Raw genomic sequence first — 23,406 nt, 5'->3', positions numbered from 1 at the left:
TACCAGGATTAAAAGATTTTCTGTGGATGATCCACAGAATGAACTCATTCCTACAAAGCCTCAAAGTGTGGAGTACACAGAAATGGGAGTAAATATGGTTCCTACTGATGCTCTGTTTATATTTTCTCTCTTAATATCACTTGAAAATCAGAGCTACCCTAAAGTGGAATGGGCTATTCAGAAAAATAAAAGGTTCTCTCTCAGAAGGCTTTCCTTTTCACCTAGGTTCTTAGGTCTCCATACCCTAAAATAGAGGTTCATAACCTGGGGTCTGTGAACTTGTTTTTTAAAAACATTTTGCTAAGTATATTTCAGTATAATTGATTTTCTTTGTCATCTTATACATTTTATTTTATGCATTTAAAAACATTATTCTAAAAAAAAAGACATATGGATTTCACCTGACTACTAAAGGCAAAAAAGGTCAAGAACTACTACTTTAAGGTCTGTAAGGAATAACCAGATGACCACTTGTCAAGTCTGTTGCAGAAAGTATTCTTGGGTCAAATGAAATGGCCTCTGAGATCCTTCCAACTCTGAGATTCTGAACACCCACATATTCCTTTGTCATATATGGCAGTTAAAAAAAAACCTCAAAAAGTTTTGTTTTTTCTAAAGTGAGTACACACTTTTAAAAAAAAAATTCAATGCCTGAAAAAAGAACCAACAAGAAAATTATCCTTTACCTGAAAAAGTATTTTTCTTGATTGTTAGATTTGCCAGTTTTTTTTTGTTTTGTTATTGTTATTGTTATTAAAGCCAACAGCATATGAGGATCACATGAATCCTTTCCAGGTAGCTAATGGAGTTGAATCAATATTAATGGAGTCACTACCATAGGCTAGACATGGCAACAAATCTGCAACTTTACTATATCATCAGATGCACAAAGACTTCACAGAAAGAGTTCTGGACTTGCAGCCAGATAAGACCAGGCTGGCTTAGCCTGACAACTACCTATGTGACTTTGGGACAAGTTACTCAACTACTTCTCTGAAGTTCAGGTGCTTCTGGATGGAGATAGTATGACCTTTGCTTCTTAACTCACAGGATTATTCTGAGATTCAGATGAAATAATGCATCCATAGCATTTTGAAAATCTTATGTATATATCATCTTTCACTATTTTTACTTATGTTCAAGTATCTACAAATACACAGCTACATGGCCCCACAGTGCATAGAGTGGTGGCTGGTGAAGGACCCATTTTCTTGGTGTTGATTGTCAAAGCAAAATTAGCACAGGTAGCAGAGAATCAATCCACATTCTTGTAGCTCAGCCTCAGAGGCTGCATTGAGTGCACAATCATTTGGAAACAAAAACTCAAGGTCCAACTTCCCCTCTGCTTTGATCTTGGTTTTCAGCTTTTTCAAGTAAATTTACCATCAGTGCAGAAGCTGATCTTGATGCTCTTTTCAGCTTTGTTGAAGGTATTTGACATCATGGCTGAAAACATTATGCTAAAACCATGGGAGTGAGCACACAGCCCTGCTTTATGTTTTTGGTGAGAAAGCATGAGAGTATCATCCTTCATCCAGAACCTATGTGAGTATGCCATCATGAAACTAGTATTCAATAATGATGATTTTCTCTGGGTTACAAAATTTTGCCATGATCTTTCACAAGCCCTCATGCCTGATAGTATCAAAAGCCTTGGTTAGATCAATAAATGTTATGTACAAACCTCTATTCTGCTTCTGGAATTTCTTCTAGAGTTGTTGGCCAGGAAACATTTCTCAGCCCTTTCTGTCTCAGGAAGATGCTAATCTTCCAGATTAAGTATCACTCAATAAGAAGGTCTCTAGCAAGAAAGAGATTTTCATAGGACAGCCTATTGGAAACACACACACTTTCCTGAGGGATAACTTACTCTTACCATACAATCTGGAAGATGTTAGTCAGCTTTTCTATGAGTGGTGGACCCCTTGTCTAGTACATTCTTTGCTGGGATGGTATCAGTGCCAGGTGCTCTGCTGCTTTGAAAGGAACCTGATGCCATTTAATATCTCTTCTTCAGTTAGAAGTTTGGCTAGAGAGGGATTGACTGCAACCTGGAGTCTACAGTCAGTGGCTTCAGCATTAATGGATGGTGGTTTGTTGTGAACACTTTGGAAGTGTTCAACCCTTCTCTCCAGGACCATGCTCATATCGCTGATCTCTGTAGCTCTAATCAGTGCTAAGTAATTGAGAAGCCCCAAAGATCTTTAGCCCATAGTCATCAGAGCATCAGAGAAGTAATTTGGATTGTTGTTGTGAGTGTAAAATTGAGTCTGATCTGCTTTCTTACTGGGCCAAGAATCCTTCATCTCTCTAAGATTCATTTGTACTTTACTTTTGATGGAATCAAACATTGCCATTTTAAAGACAGATAAGCTGTCCTGTTGGTAAACCCCGTGGAATTCTTGTTTCTCATTTAGGAGCTTCTGAATTTCCCTATCCTTTTCATCAAACCAATCTTGATGTTTATAAATGATCTGGTCTAGGTTAGTAAATGTGGTGCTAGTATACCAATTCTCTGAAAGCTGCCCACTCTTTTCCACTCCACTGTTTACTGCATGCTGATTCAGCCTTCCCTCCAGGCCATCAATAAATTGTTCATGCATGGAGAAGTGCTCTAATCTGTTGATGTTGAGTCTCCTAACAGATGTCTTTTGCCTTGGGGCTACTGCTTTTGTTAAATGTCAATGCTTAACTTAGAAAGGGGAAGTCTATGATTGGTCCAGCACTCTGTGCCACACATAGTCTTCATCATTCTCACATCCTGTGTCTATTTCCCTTACAATGACATAATTTAGTAATACCAATGTTTGCTGTCAGGATGCATTCACAATCCTTTCTTGCAGTCAGGTAAGTAGAAGACAGTGTTGGTGATGAGAAGGTCATGAGAAACATAAGTCTTCAGTACTAAGTGACTACTGCTGTTGATTTTTCTGATTCCTCCCAAGGGTTCCTTGCTTAGGGACCATACCAAATCAGACCCAAATTTACTCAGTCGAATCAGACTCACAGCAACAATCCAAACCACTTCTATGATGCCCTGAAGACTATGAACTAAAGACTTTTGATACTTCTTAATTACTCAGTACTGACAGAGCCATAGGGATCAGTGATATGGACATGATTCTGGAGAGATGAATTAAACACTTCCATAATGTTCACAACAGACCATCATTGATAAATACTGAAGCTACTGACTATAGACTTCAGGTTGCAATCAATTACTCTCTAGTCTAGCCAAACTTCTAATTGAAGAAGAATTATTGAATACCCCCAGCAGGAAATTGAATACTACAGCAGTCTGTGCTCTGGTACTGAAATGACTCAGAGTTACAACCTCATCTTCTTTTAGCATATTGATGATGAAGATCTTTGTAGAATTTTTAACTTACCAGGGCACATCATTTTGGGAGCATATGCACCAATGATGGTGGCTTTACAATCTTTCCTGCAAGTGTCAATCATGTTATCATGAGCCTATCATTCACTCTGCTTGGGAGATTTGCCAACTAGATTAGATCTGATGGTAAAATCCACACTTTCTTCATGTGCTCGTTATCATACTGGCCACTCAGAGAAATGTGTATCTGGTTCTGGCTTCGGTGATCTGACTTTTCTTTGTAAACCCTGTTTCACTAAGGGCTACTAGTTGGATGCAGTACCTGCTAAGTTCTCTAGCAACAAGAGCTGTTTGTCTCTCAAGTTTACTGGATTTCACATTGTCCACAAGTATGTGCATGTTCCAGGTATCAGTAGTAAATAAAAACATCTTTGCAGAAAAATTTTTACATTTTTTTTGTTTCAAATGCAGGGTAGAATCCTTGCCTGCCATAATAAGCAGGCAAGGGTTGGATGAAGCAGACAATTTTTAGAACACCTTTTCTAGTCCCTCTTTTACACCATCAGGTGAGCAATGGGGTACTTTAAGAAAGCTCCTCTGAACCCAAGGAACCACCAAATATCACTACTTTTTAAGTTCAGTGAGGTGATATAACCCAATGTTTGGGACTTTCTCTGCCTGTGTGTAGGATTGTGGTTACAGCTCCCATTGTATCTTCACCTGTTGCTTCCTCACCCACATATGAAATAGAAAGATAGAAAAATTATAAAAGAGTTAATATTAAAATAATATATTTATATAAAACTAAATAATAAAATAGTGGGTGATGGATGATGTCTTGATTTGCATGTGAATTGAAATGGAGCAGAGTTGGTCAGCCTCTCTATTCTAGAGTCATCAAAGACTGATGGCAAGATAAAAGTCAAAAGTACTGGTAATGACCTGGGATGCAACAGATGACCTTGGAGTCTCTGATGTCTTGCCAAGTTCCAAGAATTCCATAGAGCCTGATTTGGCCTTCTACATGGCCACTGGAAGAAACTGTTCTCATCTGTCTATTCCATCAAGGGGGAAGTCTTCATGTGTTTGGGAGTAGACATCCTTCTAACTCACCGATAAGTTTGTGGCCTCGTGGTTATCCTCTACCTGGGTTAGCTCATCTAATGAGATGGTTTTACTAGAATGCAGCTTCTGTACATGCTACCATTCTTGGAGCCACAGGTAAGAGTTAGGGGGGGAGGGGGCAGATAGACATCAAAAATGAATGAACAGCCTGAAAAGGGTTTGCAAATCTTCACACCAGAAGTGTTAGCCTCCCTGAGCGCTTCATACACACAGGCTTGCAACCAGGTGACATTTTCTGCTCACACTCTTTTACATCCTATATCTCAAAGCCTGTTGATTACACTCTGTTCTTTCTTCTGACACTGCTACCAGTCCCTACCACCTCATGTCTACACTACTGAAATACCTGATGGTTGGTTTCCTTGTCACAAGGGACTCACCAGTTTTCCATTCAGCTGCCACAGTGAACTTCCTAAACCTCAGATGTGACCATGTGTCTGTTTGTCTCTCTCCCTATCTCTTTTCCTCTCACTTCTCCTTCTCCCCTTCCCAATGCTCTTTCACATGGACATATACATCTTAATCAACAAACTGCAGGGGCTCCTTATCATTTCTAGAATAAATACAAAGTCCTCTGTTTGGCATTCAAAGGCTTTCATATCCTACCCTCACTCCACCAGGTATTCTTTGTTGCAGTGACATTGGCTTCCTTGTTCTCCTACCATAAGATACTATCTTCTAACTTCAGCTATTTTTTTCCTCCCTCCTTATCTTTTAATTCTTCTGACTTGCTTCAAATTCCAGCTAAAATCTCATGCAGGGGTCCTCAAACTATGGCCCGCTGGCCAAATGCGGCAGCTGAGGACATTTATTCCCCCTCACCCAGGGCTATGAAGTCCACAAAACAAAGTTTTTATTTTTACTATAGTCCGGCTCTCCAATAGTCCGAGGGACAGTGAACTGGCCTCCTATTTAAAAAGTTTGAGGACCCCTGAAAGAAAGCCTTTCCTAATCCTCCTTGATGTTAGTGCCTTTACTTTGATGATCATCAATTTTTTTAGAATGTACCTTCTTTACACATAGTTCTTTCATAATATCTCTCCCATGGATCACCCATTAGACTATGAGCTCCTTAGGAGCTTTTTTGCCTTCCTACTTCCCTTCCTCCCTCACTTCTTTTCCTTCCTTCCTTTCTTTTCTTTCCTTCTTCCCTTCCTTCCTTCCTTTTTTCTTTCCCTCCTTCCTTCCTCCTTCTTTCCCTCTCTCCCTCTCTTCCTTTTTTCCTTTCTTCCTTCTTTTTTCCCCCTCCCTCCTGCCTTCTTTCCTTTCTTCCTTCCTTAATGTTAAACATATTGTATATTGTCTCATTTGATTCTTACAACAACCCTGTGGGTGTATGACAAATATTATTAAGTACATATTATAGATGAAGAAACTAAGTCTCAGAAGTTGAGCCTTGGAAGTGAGCCTACCCTCAATAGAAGTTTTCAAGAGGAGCTGGTGACTATTTCTCAAGTATGTCATATTAGGGATTCCTTTGGGGTATGGATTGGACTGGATGGGCCTGAGGTCCTTTCTAACTCAAATTCTGTGATTCTGTGATTTGCCCACAGTCATACAACTATCAAATATTAGAGGTAGATTTTAGCTTCCTCATTTTAGATTCAGAATCTGTCCATTGCATCATACTGGCTTTGCTTACAAGGGGAATGGGACAGCAGGAGATGAAGAAACTAAGAGAGAATGATTCCTCCCTCCTTTCCCTCCCCTCTTCCCCACAAAGCCAGTGAAATAAAAAGAAAGGGAAAAGACAGAGAAAAGAAGAAGTCACATATGGTAAGAAGGGGTGTAATATTAGTCATAAATGGTAAGGAGGGGCATAATGTTACTAACAATTACTGGCCAGTAACACTCATGGGTCAGGTTGTCTAGAAGAATGTGTGCAGATCTGTAGTTAGGCTATCCAGATGCCCCAGTAGCAAATTCTTTGCCTTTGAAAGATAATAATTACATGGAGTAGAGTTTCTGAACTATTTTCCTGACATGGTCCTCTTTGGTAGACTGTGCGTCCCTTATCAGAATAATGTTTTAAAATGCATAAAATAAACACGATTGCAGAAGGAACAAATGATGTTGAAATACACTATAAAAAAAAAAATCCTTTTTTTTTTAAAGTTCAGGGACCCAGGTTAAGAATGCCTGACTCAGAGGAGAAAGTTTTGGCCTCATGTTGAAAGATTAACTCAGAGATGGGTCAGAGGATCTTAGAGTTGGAAAGCATCTTGGGGGATCCTGTCAAACTCTTCATTTTTACAGATGAGAAAGCTATTGCCCCCAGAAGTGAGGTAATTTGTCCAAGGTCACAGACAAAGAGCCAAGTAGGAAATCTTTTAAACTTTGAATAAAGCTTTGCTAGATAAAGGGGACTCTGCTCACAATGTACCTTCTTGGATTCTAATCTTATGTAGGTATGGCCAGCTGAGAATGATCTTCTGTTTTACTGTTGTCTTTCACTTGTTCAATAGTATTTGAAACTTTGTGACCCTATTTGGGACTTTCTTAGCAAAAATATTAGAGGGGGTTGGCATTTCCTCCTCCAGTTCATTTTACAGTTGAAGAAACTGAGGTAAGTGATTTGCCAAGGTAGTAAGTATCTGAAGCCAAATATGAATTCAGATTTTCTGACTCTATGTTTGGTACTCTATTCACTTCACCAGATAGCTGCCCAGTCTTCCATTAAATAGTTCCAATTTTCAGAACTAAAAATTGTTCTTAAGACCTATACAGTTTTGCTTCAAAATATATCATCAAAAATGTAGAGGCTTAATATTACCCAACATTTACTAGTGGATTAAATGTTAAAAATTTTTAAATGAGCAGACCCAAAATACCTTATCTCAAGCAAATTACTTAAAATCCACTTATAGAAACATTTTATTTTTTCCGTTAATTTTTTTTTATTTCTCACAATTACTAGATACTTTAATATTTGGTTATAGGTCTTAGTTCCTAGTTTGACAGGCAGGATCAGTGTTTTCTCAATAGTACAATGTTAAAATTGTCAACAGTTAAATGTTTATGCCCCAAGGTAAGGGCAGGTATCTTGAGGATAGAGGGAGTGTCAGCCATTGGTGGTAAATAATGAATATTATGTTTTATGTGTATGATTTTGCCAGAATATATAATTGTTTAATACTTTTCATCTGCATACCCATGCAAGTTTCTTTTTTGTTTTCTGTGTGTTTGACCAAACTATCAAAGGCATAATTTTAATTAATTCATGCATGATGTTGAACAAATACGTCTATATTTTGGATTTATCCTTGCATGCAACCTAAATGTTGGTGACAGTAGAATTTTACTTTTTTTTTAATCTGGAAGAAATAAAACAATAATAACAACAATTGTGATTGAGGATGAATAAAGTTATGTTTCTCCTCAGCAGCAACAATTCCATCAGTAATATATGCTGCCTAATTTGTAATGGCAATTCATTGTAGACACAAAAGTGAGGATGAGGAATACAGTGAACCTCTTGACTTAATTAAAAAGTATAGTAGCAGACATAAAACATGGTCAGCTCTCATAAATCTGCTAAAAAAAAAAAATCAAGACACTGTCAGATTAGTTTAAATAGAACCAACTGAGATCTCCTGAGAATTAAACAAATTCCCTGCTAGTATTTGACAGCCACTTTCCTGTCACTCTCATGAACTCTGCAGGCAGCAGTTGTGCTCATTAACCAGCAACCCTCCTACTCGCCGATGACAAGTTTATCCCCACAGAGTGTAAAAATTCAGAGATGATAAATTTACTCCCTCTTGTAAAATGAAACTATCCTCACAGCAATAAAAATGCTAGGAGGCTTTAAGAAAATAAGCACTTTATCTGATAACCTACCTTCATTAACAAAGTCTGGTCCTCCCGAACAGGGCAGCTCCCCACTGCTAAGGAGAACTGTTCTAAAGTAACTGAAAAAGAAGAAATTAAAATAGTGAACTAGTTTGCATTAATTTTTTTTTTCATTTTTTAAAATGGGAGTGGAGCAATTGTTTTATAAAATACATTAACATCAAAAATACATTGATTATCAAATCAGTCTTTCTTCAGTTTTCTCTGTAGCAACAACAATACAGTAATGTACATTTCTTAAGGAGAAAAGGCTGGGGTTTTTTCTCTTTTATTTTCTTTAATTCCTGGTGTTTAATATAAAGTAGGCATTTAATCAATACTCATCAAATATTGTTGATAGAATGAATAAAAAAAACTTTGCAAAGCACACGATATATTTTGGATATGATTCTATTGTACATGGAATCAAATCTTGTCATTCAGGGACACAAGTATAAAGAATATCCTCCATATAAAGGGCATAGAGTTAGTATAAGGAAACTGCACTAACACAAGTTTATAAAACAACTTGTTTCCTTGTTCACTGAAATCACCAGCATTATTAGCACTGGGTAATTTTCCATCACAAAGTTCACTGAGCTTTCTGGGGATCCATTTAAAATGTTTGAGTACAAGTCTATCTTTGGATCCTTTACAGGTAGCATGGCAATATTTTCTTATGTGATTTTTAAATAAAGATCACAATAGTTCATATTTATATGCTAATTTAATATTTCTGAAGAGCTTTTTATCTAATTTATCTCATTTGATCCTCCATGAGGTAAGTGTTTCACTTTTCTTAATTTTATATGAGGAAACTGAAGCACTGTTTCCTAATCATGCTGTTAATATATATTTGAATCAGCATTCGAATCCAAGCCTTTCTGACTTTAAGTTCCATACTTTATCAATCCATTCCTCTGCTGTGTCTTCTCTGATATGAATTTTGTAAACTCCCCAAATATTTCCACTGATATATACTATCTAAAATGAAGAATAAATCATTTTTTAAAAATATGAGCCAAGAAAAGTTATGGAGAAGGAAATGGCAAACCACTCCAGTATTTTTGCCAAGAAAACCCCAAATGGATTCACAAAGAGTCACACATGACTGAAAATGACTGAACAACAGCAACAAGTTAAGAAATAGGGATTGATTTAAAATACATTTCAATTGATCACATAATTTCTACAAACACATCTCTAGCTAAAAAACTTTTTTTTGGAATCTTTGCATTGGAAGGGACCTCCATGGTATCTAACAAAGCCTTGACAAAGTCATTTGGTGTTTTCCTGAAGACTTTCAAAAGATGTCAGCTTCTCAAGAAGACTTATTCCACTTTTAAAAAGCTATAACTGTTAGGAAGATTTTTCTTAAACTGTACCAAAGTTTGTCTCTTTGCAACTTCTACCTTTTAACCTCCAGAGCTAGGAGGAATATATCTAAACTCTTTCCTACGTCAGACCTTCAGATAACTTGAAAACAATCATCATGTTTCCCCTACTCCATCTCCTTACATCTTATCTTTTCCAAATTAGACACTTCCACTTCCTGAAATTATCCTCTTATGGGACTTTGACCTTGATGCTATAGTATTCTGAATAGGTTCTACTCCGTCAATGTTCCTCTAAAGTCTGGTAACTAGAATAGAGCAAAGTATTTAGTTAGACATGATAAAAAGCAGAGCACCGTGGAACTAGCACCTTCCTTATGACGTGATACTTCTCTTAATTTAGCCAAAGATTGCTTTATCTTTTTTGGCTGCCACATCCCATTGTTGACTCATATAGTGTCTGCAGGACACCCAAAACCACAAATTTAAGCATCTGACCTTTTGTCTAGTCATACCTCTCCCACCCTGTATTTCTGCAGTTGAATATGAAAACCTGTGAGGCTATTGTCCTTTAAAAACTAGAATTAATTTAATAGGCTACATCAACTTCAAAGTCCTAAGCAGCTGACTAACATACAATGGTGGCAATAGTTTTGTTGTTGTTGTTGTTGTTGTTGTTGCTTTTTGAGAAAAAAAAGATAGCCTTAACTTGCCAAAAAGATTTTCACTAGAATTGCTAGGTTCAATGGAATAAAAACATTTGCTAAGCACTTATTGCCAGCATGAGGCTCTGGTTAAGGCAACAGACCCTGTGTTTCCTTCTTCATTCACAATAGATGAATAAAATGTACACTTATTAACAGTTTCTCATTCCTGAATGCCATTTCTAAGCAGTGAATCATCATAAGTAATTACTCACTGTTTCTCTCTCAGGAGTGTTGTTGCAAACTACTTCCAATACTAAACTCTCCTATTCAGACTCAACTGTCAGAAGTCTAGAAAGCCTGGACTGATTAAAGATCAAAGAATTGTTTTTAAAATGACATTCTAAGGGTACTTTGGGAGAAAAGCATTAAAGAAGGCTCCAAGAGCAAAGACATAACAAGAGGAAGATCAGAGAATAGAGGAAGTTAGAGTTTCTTCCTGCATCTTCAATAAGGTGGGGATGCCATTGAGTTAGAAAAGGGTTCTGGCTATTCTCATGAGGGCGAGAGTGGCAAGAATTAGAAAAAAAAACAGTATAAGTCTCATCCTTTACTTAAAAAGAAGGTAGCATCACATCAATGGAACCATGATTTTGTTTGTTAGGCATTCTCTCCAAGAGTACAGATTATAACTTATCCAAGTTTCCTTATTCTTTGTGATTCTTATTTATGAATTTCTATAATTCCTCCTTTAAGAAGGAGGGCCTTCCTTTAGGTCAGGGGTCCTTCCTCTTTTTTTGGTATGATATAGAATCTTGCTACAGGATCTAGCAGTCTGGTAAAATTTATGGACTCCTTCTCGGAATCATACCTTTAAATGCACAAAATAAAATACATAGGATTACCAAAAAATCCATTATATTGGAATATAGTTATAAATTTTTTTAAGTTCAAGGACCTTAGGTTAAGAAGCCTTACTCTGAGTCTTTGAGCAGTCTCTGGTTATCAGTGGTAGCATATAAGCTATCCATCCTTGGCTTTCATAGACATCTCACTGACCTTCTTTTTTTTGATAACACATTTCCTGTATTATGTCTTTTATACCAATTGTTACAGACGTCATTGGTGATGTGCTTTAGCTTATTTACTCCTACCATGCATCTCTCATTGGCCTTTGGGTCACTCACCATTTTGATTGGATAGGAAACCTTTTGAATGAGAACATATATCTTAGACAGGCAATGCAGATGGACTGAAAGCTAGGTCCAGAATTCAAAAGGAGGAAGAGGGAATTGAATAGGAGGAAGAGGGCACATTAGATTGCACTTAGGAAATTGAACAGTGCTTTTAACAATCCCAAGCTGCTCCTTCACACAAAAGTACATCATTTTAATGCCAGTATTCTTTTAGTGATGCCATTTACTTATGTAGCAAAGTTTATCATAATAAGATAGTATAAAAGAAGTAAATAAACAAGTATGTCCACCCACTCCCCATTTTCACCTAATAACAACTCACATTTTTAGAGTTCTACAATTCACTAAGTGCTTCTCTCCAACAGCTCTGTGAATTACAAGTATTATCATCTTCATTTTTATAGATGAGGAAATTGAGGAAAATGAATGTCTATTTTCATTGATGTTTCTATTTTAATGTATCATACAATGAAGAAATCTGTTTGTTTACTTTGAAAATAAATGGAGAAAAAAGACTGAGACCTAGGAAAAATGACCACATTTAGGCCTAGAGATTATAGGTGGCCCTTTGGAGCTTCTAGGTCAAAGCACTCCCCAAACTCCTAGACATCCCCAAATCCAAATGGACTTGATGTTTAAATATTGGCATCCAGATTAGTTTTGTTCACATATCAAATAACTCTTTAGCCTCAGCATCAATACTGTTTTTCTTTCCCCATTTATCATATGAATCATAAGATTAAAGCTGGAGAGAATAATGAGCAGGATGATTTCAGAAAAGCTTGAAAGACTTAATGAACTGATACTAAGTGAAGTGAACACAATCAAGAGAATATTGTACACTGTAATAACAAGATTATGTGATCAGCTGTGATGGACTTGGGTCTTTTTAACAATGAACTGATTTAAGGCAATTTCAATAGATTCATAATGAAAAGTGCCATCCACAACCAAAGAAAGAAAACTATAGAGATTGAATGTTAATCACCATACAGTATTTGCACCTTTTTTTGTTGTTTGCTTGGGTTTTATATTTTTTTTCCCTTTTGATCTGATTTTTCTAGCACAGCATGATGAATATGGAAATATGCTTAGAAGAATTGCACATATTTAACCTATACCAGATTGCTTGCTGTCTTAGGGAAGGAAGGAAGAAAAATTGAGATATAGGGTTTTGCAAAGGTGAATGCTGAAAACTATCTTTGCATGTATTTATTTATTTATTTTTAAATAACTTTTTATTGACAGAACCCATGCCAGGGTAATTTTTTAAAACATTATCCCTTGCACTCATTTCTGTTCCGATTTTTCCCTTTCCTCCCTCCACCCCCTCCCCCAGATGGCAAGCAGTCCTTTACATGTTAAATAGGTTACAGTATATCCTAGATACAATATATGTGTGCAGAACCGAACAGTTCTGTCTTTGCATGTATTTCGAAAAATAAAATATTAATTTTTTTTAAAAGATTAAGGCAGGAAAAAATAGGACTCAATGAAATCTCTTTATATATGTTGAAACTAATTTACAGAGAGGTGTAATAAATTGCCTAGGGTCACACGGATAATAGCATCGCTTAAATGCAAGTCTTTTGGCTTTAAATCCAATATGTTTTCTGCCACAGCAACATCTCTCTCTTATGACTCTTTTAAATTGCACACACCATCCCAAATGCATCAGAGTGCTCTATCTGATATGATAAATGACATCATAGTTTATTCTCCACATGATAAATCATATCCTTTAAACCTCAACTCTAAGCTCTCTTTCTCCTCAAAGACTATGAAAACAAACTCACACTTAACCTACATATGTCCATCAGGCCTCAAACACTGCAGTATCCCTACATATGAATGAGAATATTATAGCAAATATTTAACTAAAACCAATCTTAATTATGTAATCAGTCAACCAGTAAGCATTTATTAAGTGTCCACTATGTGCTAATCACTCTGCTAAGTGCTATTCTAAGTGCTAAAATAATCCTGAAATGAATCAAATGAGATAGCCAAAAAGTTAAATATGGAGAAAGCATATTAATATTCTAGCACAACACCTAACATGTAGTGGGCACTTGATAAGAATCTGTTGAAATAAATTGTTAAATTATCCAGATAATTTATGTAAGTTCTATCTTCACAAACCTCCTGGACATTAACCAATGAATATAGCAAGGAAGGTCAGCATTAGCTAATGTTGACATTAGCCATGGTTTAGATTTTAGTTGTAACATGCTATGATGTGACTAAAAAATGAACTCTGGCTAATGTCTGAGGTGAGAGAAGTAATGTTTAGACGCCTTTTCAAGATTAACAATTTGTTTAGGTAAAGCTTTATATTTTGTTTAGAGCACATGGCTTATGAAATGCAAACCTTGTCACCTCGAAGACCTCATCTATTCTTTAACTACTGTCTCTATGCCAATGACTTTCAAATCTATACAACTTGCCTGCCAACTCCCCTAATCTACAATTCTGTATTTCAAACTGTTTATAGGAATCTTCACTTGAGTGTCCAGCTGTTACTTTGAACTAAGCACGTCTCAGATCCAATTCATCAACTTCCTTTAAACCTACTGATTTCTCTGCCCATTTTTTCCTACCTTCCATTTCTATGAATGTTACTAAATTTTTTTTTCTAGTTACCTAACTTCAATGAATTAATATTTGACCAGTTGGTTCAGTGGCTAGAACATTGGACTTATAATCACATAGATCTGAGTTCAAATTCTGCCTGAGACATTCACTGGATATTTGATCCTAGACAAATGACTCCATATTTCTATGCTTCAGATCCTTTTTCTGTAAAATGAGGATAATAATAGAACTTACCTCACATGATTCTTGTGAAAATCAAATGAATTAATATATGCAAAGTGCTTTGTGAATCTTAAAGCACTAATAAGTAATAGTTATTATTATTGTCTCTTCTATCTTTCATGTTAATTACTGTCATCAATTCTTTGTTTAAAATATCTAAGATTTACTCTTTTACTCATTGGAAGAATTTCTTCAAAAACTTCCTAAAAGACCTCCTGGTTTTCTGCCTCTTTCCCTTCCAATTCTGTCTACAGGGCTGTAATATAAGCTGTATCTTACATTACAGGGCTATAATGAAAATATTATAACAAATATTTAGCTACAATCAACTTTAGCTAGATGAACAGACACTTCATTGCTACCCATAGCTTTCCTGCCTTGTTCCCTTACTCATTCTGGAATTCTTTTCCCACCTCTCTATCCAAATCCTATTAATTCTATTCAAAACCTTGTCTAAGCCTTCCCTTAGTTAGCCCAATTCTTCTATATTTTGATTATTGAACAATTGGGGGAAATTTACAATATATATACATCATTATGTTTTTGCATTAACTCCTCCATTCTTCACCATTGGGACTTCAACTTCTTTGAGGACAGAACTACTCAGCATAGTACTTGATATGTAGACAACCTCAGTAGAGTCTTGTTGAATGGCATGGTAATACATCTCCAAAACACAAAAAGGGATTGGGTCTACCATGAATGTTGTATAGAAATTTGATTGTCTTTCCTAGAAGTCTCTTTCTCAAGGCAAAAGGCTATCCTTAAACAATGATCCCAAACAGTTCCCCTTAGAAATTAAAAGTTCAAAAGAAGTTAAGGACATACTTTGTTGAATTATTCTTCCCTTATTTTTAACATTAACATTTACTTATACATTTGTGCCAACATTCTAATTATATAGATCCAGTATTTTTGTTGTTGTTGTTGTTTTTAATTTAAATTAATTGGGTAACTGTCAAAAATGAGAAGAAAATCTTATTTATTTTGCAAAAAGGAAATTCATAGTAAGAAATAAAATAGTTTATATTAAAATAAATTGTAATAAAAATACAATTACCAGAGAGATGCCAATCAAGATAGTTTATACCACTTTATATTCATTATAATAGCCAAAAAAATGAGAGAAGTATTAAGGTTTCATATTGGAAGAGCTGTGAATAAATAGATATTCTAATATTTTGTTGTTGTTAGTACAAACTTCTGTCGACATTTTACAGATGAATATGGCCATATACAATGAAAGCAAAAATACTGATAATATTTCTTGAAGGAAAATTTTCATTATATATATGCAAGTGACAGATGATGGTAGTCATTCTAGGCTAAGTCTTGGCAAGACCTAATCAGGAATAATAAAGAAATGGGACCCTGTATTTTGTGAGGAGAAAAACTATATTCTGGGAAGCCCTTAGAAAACTCTATGATGCAGGGTATGAGTATTCATTCTTGAGGGTCACATAAGGTTTGGAGAAAACAGGGTTTTTTGACAGCATCTAGACCAGACCCTATATTTTACAGATGAAGAAACTATATACAAGTGAATGAAAATTATTAAGATAATGATACAGAAAACAATTTCATTCTCTTCTTTTAAAAACAAAAAGTTTTCTTTCATTGCTGATTTAATATCCTGGAACATTTTTTTCATATATTCTTACATATAATCAGGAAACCAGGTGGCATTCTGGATAGGATCTGAATCCAGAAAGACCTGAGTTCAAATGTAGCTTGGGACACTTACCACCAGTATGTACCTCCAGGCAAGTCACATAACCTCTGTTTACCTCAGTTTCTTCCTCTGTAAAATGGGGATAATAACAGTACCTATCTCCCAGGTTGTTATGGAGATGAAATGAGATAATTATTGGAAAGCACTCTGTAAACCTTAAAGTGCTATCCAGATGGCAGTGGTTGTTTCTGTTTTCACATCTGGAATGGACTTCAGAGTTCATGTATCATTTCACAATTATAGGACCAGGAAATTGAAGTCTGGATTTTAAATGACTTGCCCAAGTGGTTGAACCAGGTCTGATGCAAATAAGTGATAAACAAATACTGATTGAGTACTCAGACAATCTTGTTTCCTTTAAGTTGTTGTAGCCACAAATTGCTTTTTGTGGTTTTATATCTAATGCTTAATTTTCTTCAATTAGTTAAATTTCCAACACGATTTGAATGATTTCAAATTCCAAATGGCAGTATTATGACACTGCAACAAGCTGCTTAGGATCTTCTAGACCACTCAAATTCCTATGGATTCTTAGACTCTGGGATTTTTAAAGGAAAGATTTACTGACAAGTTGAATAAAGAAAACAACAACCTGAAACTGAATAGGACCACTCATAACTTCGGTTTTGGCTGTTCTTTTATGGACCCTAAGGAGCACTCAACTGATTTGGAATTCAGAAAGGGATCTATTAGGTTGAATGTTGTTTCCAGGAAGGAGGAGAAGATGATGTTTATAATATTAAAATATTAATAATAATAAGAGCTAGAATTATTTAAGCACTACAAGACCTGAAAATGTTTTATACATTAACTCATTTGATTTCACAACTACCCAGTTGGTTTTGTTGTTTATTATTTCAACTACATCTGACTCTGTGACCCCGCTTAGAGTTTTCTTGGCAGAGATACTGAAGTGGGTTTGCCATTTTCTTTTCCAGTTCATTTTACAAATGAGGAAACTGAGATAAACAGGGTTAAGTGACTTGCCCTGTATTACACAACTAATAACAATTTGAAGCCAGATTTAAATTCAGAAAGATGAGTTTTCCTAAAATTCAGGAAGATGAGTTTTCCTGATGTCAGCTCTAGCCATTTTGACACCTAGCTAGATACTATTATTACTGTCATTTTACAAATGATGAAACTGAATTTGAAAGCATTTGACTTAACTCGGCAAAATAAATATCTAAGGCATGATACGAATTCAACTTCAAGTCTATATCACTCTACCATCTGGAGATGGTAGCATCTTGGAGAGGAGCACTCTGGTGCAGACACAGAGCACTTTGAGAGATTTCACCGGAATGACATGAAGAGTGGAGCTGGCTGGAGGCTGAAGAAAGCAGAGGCAGAGGCTGAAGGACAAAACCCTTGGATTTGGCGACATTCGGAGGGAGCTCTTGGAACCAAGCAGAGAGATAGACCTCTAAGCTAACCTGGCTATATTGGAGATAATAAAAAGATCTGAACTTTTATCACCTGGCTGTGTTTTGAGAAGAAAAAGCTCACCACATTTTGGCCTAACAATTTGATCTAGAAAGCAGAGTATAGAAAGGAAAAGAGAAAAACAAAATCTGGGAGATTGAAAAGGAAAATGGAATGAGGGATTATAGATTTAAAGCTGGAGGCATCTTGGAAGTCACTTTACCCAACACTGTCATATTACAGATAAGGACACTGAGGCCCAGGGCTTATGTGATTTTCCTAAGATTACTCAGGTCATGAGGAGCAAAGTCAGACCTGTAACCCTCTTCCCTTGATTCTTTCCAGTGATCCACAGTGGGGAAAAATATTGATATCCCTGAGAAGCTTGAACCCAGGATATTTAAGACTGTCTGGATATTCAATTGGTTAAAACAAAATAAAACAAAAACCTCAGGAAAGAAAAAATAAAAATGAAATGCAAAGAATATCATTCATATATTTTTCTATGTAAGGAAACACAGGTAAGATACTGATTCCAAGTAGGATGATTGGCTGATCTGGTCCTGTGGATTTCATGTGGATTGCAGTACCCAGAAATTCTGCCCTGAAATTTCTGCTCATCTTGTCAAGAATACTGACACCTAGACCTCTGTCCCCACTCTGGAGTATAACTGGACTGACAGAAAATGAAGATTCTGTGCTGAGAACAGCAAGATAACCCTTCACTAACTTGGACCTTCCCCTTTGGGAGCTTCTATGATCACATAGGGAAGATACTCCCTCTGAAGCTAAAATCCAGCCTCAGCATGGATGAATCAGTCAATAAACAGACATTTAAGTGTTTACTATGTCATAGATAGTGTGCTCTGCACTAAAAAGACAAAGATGGAATGAAATCAGGAAAAGTTTCATGTAGAAGGTGGTATTTGACCTGAATGAGTTTTCAAGGAAAATAGGAATTCAGAATCAGAAGTGAGGAGGGACTACATTCCAGGCATGGAAGATGACCTTTACAAAGGCATAGAGATATAGGACAGAGTATTACCCATGAGGACAATAAGTTTGTATAGAGCAAAGATATATAGAGGGAAATAATGTATAATAAATCTGAAGAGTTGTCTTTGTTGCTCAGTTTTGCCCAACTTTTCATGAATCAATTCTGGGAGAACTGACTTGCACAGGGTCATAAAGCTAGTATTTGATACCAAATTTGAGCTGAGGAAGATAAGTTTTTTTGACTCCAGGTTTGGACTATGCTACGTAGCTGCCCAAAGGAAAGACGAGTGTTTGCCAGGTTTTAAGGGATTTAATTGTCAAAAAGAGGAGTTTATATTTTATCCTAAAAATAATAGATAGCCATTGGAGTTTATTGAGCAGAGAAGTGACTCAGTTGGACCTCTGCCTTAAAAGCATCATTTTAGCAATTGTGTGGAAGGTGGCTTGGAAAGAAAAGAGATTCAAAGCATGAAGACCAAAGAGGAAATTATTGCAAAAATCAAAATAAGAGTTGTTAAAGGATTTGAAGTCAGAAGGCAGGTGTATCAGTGAAGAAATGAGGATAGGTAGCAATCTCCTGGAGGTAGATTTGACTAGAATTGGTATATTGGTGGGACAAGCAAAAAACTAACCTAAACAGCTGCCAAGGCTGATAAGGAATACTTACCCTTTTTTTGCCTCCAGGTGGCCGCTCTGGGGCTCAGGTGCAAACCCTAAGCTAGGCATCCATCTGGAAAAGAAGGGATGCCTTGCTTGCTCCTCAGACCTGACAGAATGAACGTTTACCTCCCCATGGATCTGCCACATCTTATTGATCATTCCTTTGCAGACAATGAGGCTCCCTCCTCCCAGAAGTCAGGCTCCTTATGTATCTTTGTACAGCTGTGTAAGTAAAGCCACTGCTTGATGACATACTTAAAACTCCCAAACTGCTTTATTGCTTTCAAGTACAAGAGTTTGACCAGCATGGAACACCACAACTTGGGAGAAGAGAATTCCTTCTCCTCAAGGAATCCAAACAGCTGGGAGACTTCATTATTGGTGTTCAAAAGGAGAAGAAAACCTTCCATTTGTTGTTGGGACAGAAATAACACAGTATTTGTGTTATTAGGACAGAAAAGGAATCATCTCTCAAGGGTCTAGGTTTTTAACAGAAGGAAATGCAAGACACAGGGAAGGCAAAAGTCATAATTAGGCAAGCCTGTTGGGCACTGTACATTGGTTTGAGATGCTAGATGGTATAGTGGATAGAGTGCTTGAATTCAAATCCTGCCTCAGACCCTTATTAGTTTCATGATTCTGGGCAAGTCATTTAACCCTGTTAGCCTCATCTGTAAAATAGGCTGATGAAGGAAATGGCAAACCACTCTAGTGTCTTTGCCAAGAAACCCCCAATGGGGGTTATGAAGAGTAGGACACAACTGAAAATACTCAATGACAACAACCCAAAGGGAAAGACTAACAAGAAAAAAATTACATTGACTTAAGAAGCCTTTTATTCTGGCCTCAGATTCTAGAATGGACTAAGTAGCCCCCGTCTGGCCAGAATAAAATTCAAGTAACAATAATAATTGGTATTTACAAAGTGATTTAGGATTTTCAGAGAGCTTTAATAATACTATTCATTGCTCTAAATCACTATTGATCAGAGAAATACAAATTAAGACAACAGTACCACTATGCCTTTCAGATTGGCTAAGATGGCAGGACAAGATAATGATGAATGTTGGAGGAGATGTGGAAAAACTGGGACACTAATGCATTGTTGGTGGAGTTGTGAAATGATCCAGCCAATCTGGAAAGCTCTTGAAATTATGCCCAAAGAGCTATCAAACTGTTATAGTCTTTGATCCAGCAGTGTCTCTACTGGGCCTGCATCCCAAAGAGATCATAAGTAAGGGAAAAGGAACCACATGTGCAAAAATGTTTGTGGCAGCCCTTTTTGTCATAGCAAGGAACTGAAAACTGAGTAGATACCCATCAGTTGGGGAATGCTATTAAGTTATGGTAGAATAATAATATTCCATAACATTCATATAAGAAATGATCAGCAGGATATTTCAGAAAGACTGGAGAGACTTGCATGAACTAAGGATGAATGAAGTGATTAGAACCAAGAGAACATTGTACACAGCAACAAGGTTATACTTTGATGAATTCCTGTACATTTATATACTTTTTCCTATTTTAAATTTAAAACAACCACGTGAAATAGGTCCTATTGTGATTTTTACTTTTCAGATGAAGAAACAGAATCAGATAGTTTAGTTAAATGAATTGTCCATAGCTAGATAACTAATAAATGTCTGAAAGAGAATTTGCACCCAAGTTTTCCTGACTACAAATCCAGTACTCTAACTACTCTGCCATTCTATTTGTAATGCTGGCTCTCCCTATACATTCCTTCACTACATCTCTCTTATGTTACCTTCTCTATGTTTATATAGTCAAAACCCATTTCAATTCTCTTTACTAACCATTCCCCTTCCTACTTTTCCAATCTTGTGACATTATACCCTTCTCCTCATAATCTACAAAGGACAGTGCTGTCCTTTTTGCAGTTCCTCAGATATGATCTTCCATGTCCTGTCCCCTGCCTCCTGTTCTCATGACCTAGACCTTTCCTGATCCTCTCCCCTACTACTTAACTTAACCTGATAACTTAAAGAGAGACTGTAAATAGCAGTCGTTTCTGTTTCAGCCAGAAACTTAGAGTCTTCCCCTTCCTGATTATTTTATGAAAGCAAAGTAGGCCATCTTTCACCTCAGTTCTTACCTAGCCTTTAATTAGCAAGTGAGTGTTGTCTCAGACAGATTGAAATCTGGGAAAGACCTTAGCTTAAAAAAGGCTTAGGTCTCCCACTGCATAAGGGGCCATCGTCAGTAGTCCTGCCCTATGGCTTACCACTGTACTCAGAATGACTCTGGATTAGAGTAAAGATGATGACTTTACACAGCCCTCCCTCAATTGAATCCAATATACTTGTGAGTCAAAACATTACCCTCCTGCCATCTTTGGTCCTCTTTGAATGATGAACAACAGCAACGATATAATGAGCCTTCCTTGGAGAGTCTTTTCCAGTTTCTTCTCCTCCACCCCTAGATATTACTACCTTCCCTTTCAGATGGCCTTCTACTCATTTCTACTCAAGTATGTCTCTTGTAAATAATTCAGTTATTAAAAGTTGTTTCTACCATTAGAATGTGAGATTCTTGAAGGTAGAACCAATTTTTTTCCTTCTTTGAATTGTCCACATCTTAGAAGAGTAGCTGGCACACAATAGATACTTAATAAAAAATATTTGTTGATTGACTGAAAAACTTCAATAAAGATCCAACTTGTCAAAGTTAGATCCCATATTAGGCCCTGCTCTAGTCTGTCACTTTTGGGCCAGTCTCTGAGAGGAGATCTGAGGAAGGGATATTTCATAGTCAACTTTCTTTTTTCCTTGACATGGTTTATTTGTCCATTTCCAAACAGAGCATTTGCTAGTTCCTGGATGTCTTGGATCATGATGTCTTGTTACCTTGGAGATGATTGCCAAGAATCCGTCCTTCTTTAAAAGAAGTAAATGATGTCAACTTGAAAACTCATTATGATGCTTTTCTATCATCAATTCCTACATGGTGTGTGCAGTGACAAGCTACATTTTCTCACTTTGAGCAATGACTACATTTGTGGGCTTGTTTTTCTGTAGTGGCTGTTACTCTTAAGTTTCTAAATTCTCCCGCCCACCTCTTCTTCTAAAACATAACAAAGAAGCGATGAAAAAAAATTTTTTTTTCAGAGAGAATTTTAGCTTTGTTTTCAGAGTCAACATAGAGAGAGAGGAAAGCGAATAGGAATTTGAAACTTTTTTTCCCCTTTTGACAACTAGAGGTTTGTGTATGATGTCTCATTCTGTGGTGACATGTGGGTATACATCATTTACCTTCTTTTCTTTGTACCATATGATATGTTCCAGTGTGCAGACATGGCATTAAAATGTACACTAATCCTCCTCTTCTGCTTGATGGCCCACATATTTTTACTTCCCATTCCATTAGGGCTGAGCCAAGCAGCTGAGTAGGGTTATATGGCCTTTAGGATGAAGGGTCATAAACCCACTGCTACACAGGCCTTTGAACAGAAAGCATGAAAAAGCCCTGATGTGTTGCAATCTGGGAGAAACCAATAGATTCCCCCCCCAAAAAAAAAATCATAAAGCAGAGAGGAAAACAGGAAGAAATGTTCTGCCCATTGCTTTGCAGCAAGAAAGAAGAAGAAATGAAACAGGTAGAGATTGGTTCTCTTTTGGCCAAGAAAGTTACAGTGGAGACCTAAGCAATGGGGGTCAGGATTGTGATAATGTGAGGTGGTGCAATAATGTGAAAAGTTCACTGTCGTGCTTCGGTATTTCTGCCCTCTTCCTATCAGGAATGAGGCAGTACGAATAAGACAAGGCCAACAGAGTGTTGAGTCCCATCTTTCAGAAATATAAAATAAATAGATGAGAGAAACAGCTTTATTTTTGAGAAGCACAAATATCTTTGATCCATTGCCTTTTTATATCTTAAGATACTAGGTAAATGTGAGTCCCCATTATCATCCTTATCCTTTTCAAAGTCACTAACTTACCTTCCATTACACTTGACAAGCATTTATTAAATGCTTATTTGGAGGTGGAATGGTACTGTAGGGAGAGGGCCATCCTTTTAGTCAAGAAGACCTGGAATCAAGCCTAGCCTTTGCTTCATACTAGCTATGGTTGATATCCTTATTTCTTAGATCCCTAAAGAACCTTCAAAGGCCATAAGTTATAGCAGAGGTGCCTATATGTATCTGTGGAGGGAATTTCCATACTAGAAAGTTCCCCAAAGTGATTAAATCAGAGGTTGATGTCACAACAACAACAAAATATGGAAGACACTTTGCTAGGGACGTGGAAATTCTAAGTATTTGTGATTTCTTCAATGGGGGAGACCTTTC

General features: G+C 36.7%; 1 protein-coding gene across 2 annotated transcripts in view; it reads right to left on the bottom strand.

The window, feature by feature from the left end:
- The window catches only part of ACOXL (acyl-CoA oxidase like), a 511,030-nt gene that overhangs the window by 61,498 nt on the left and 426,126 nt on the right, over positions 1 to 23,406 (bottom strand). For both annotated transcript variants that reach the window (XM_051975799.1, XM_051975800.1), the window contains exon 17: positions 8,303 to 8,373. In XM_051975799.1, the coding sequence (XP_051831759.1) occupies positions 8,303 to 8,373 (71 nt within the window). The remainder of the gene's footprint in view (positions 1 to 8,302; positions 8,374 to 23,406) is intronic.

This window comes from Antechinus flavipes, chromosome 2 (genome assembly GCF_016432865.1).
Source record: "Antechinus flavipes isolate AdamAnt ecotype Samford, QLD, Australia chromosome 2, AdamAnt_v2, whole genome shotgun sequence".
Classification (NCBI taxonomy): Eukaryota; Metazoa; Chordata; class Mammalia; order Dasyuromorphia; family Dasyuridae; genus Antechinus; species Antechinus flavipes.
Note: the sequence above shows the minus strand (reverse complement) of the source record. Positions and strands in the feature narration are given on the sequence as shown.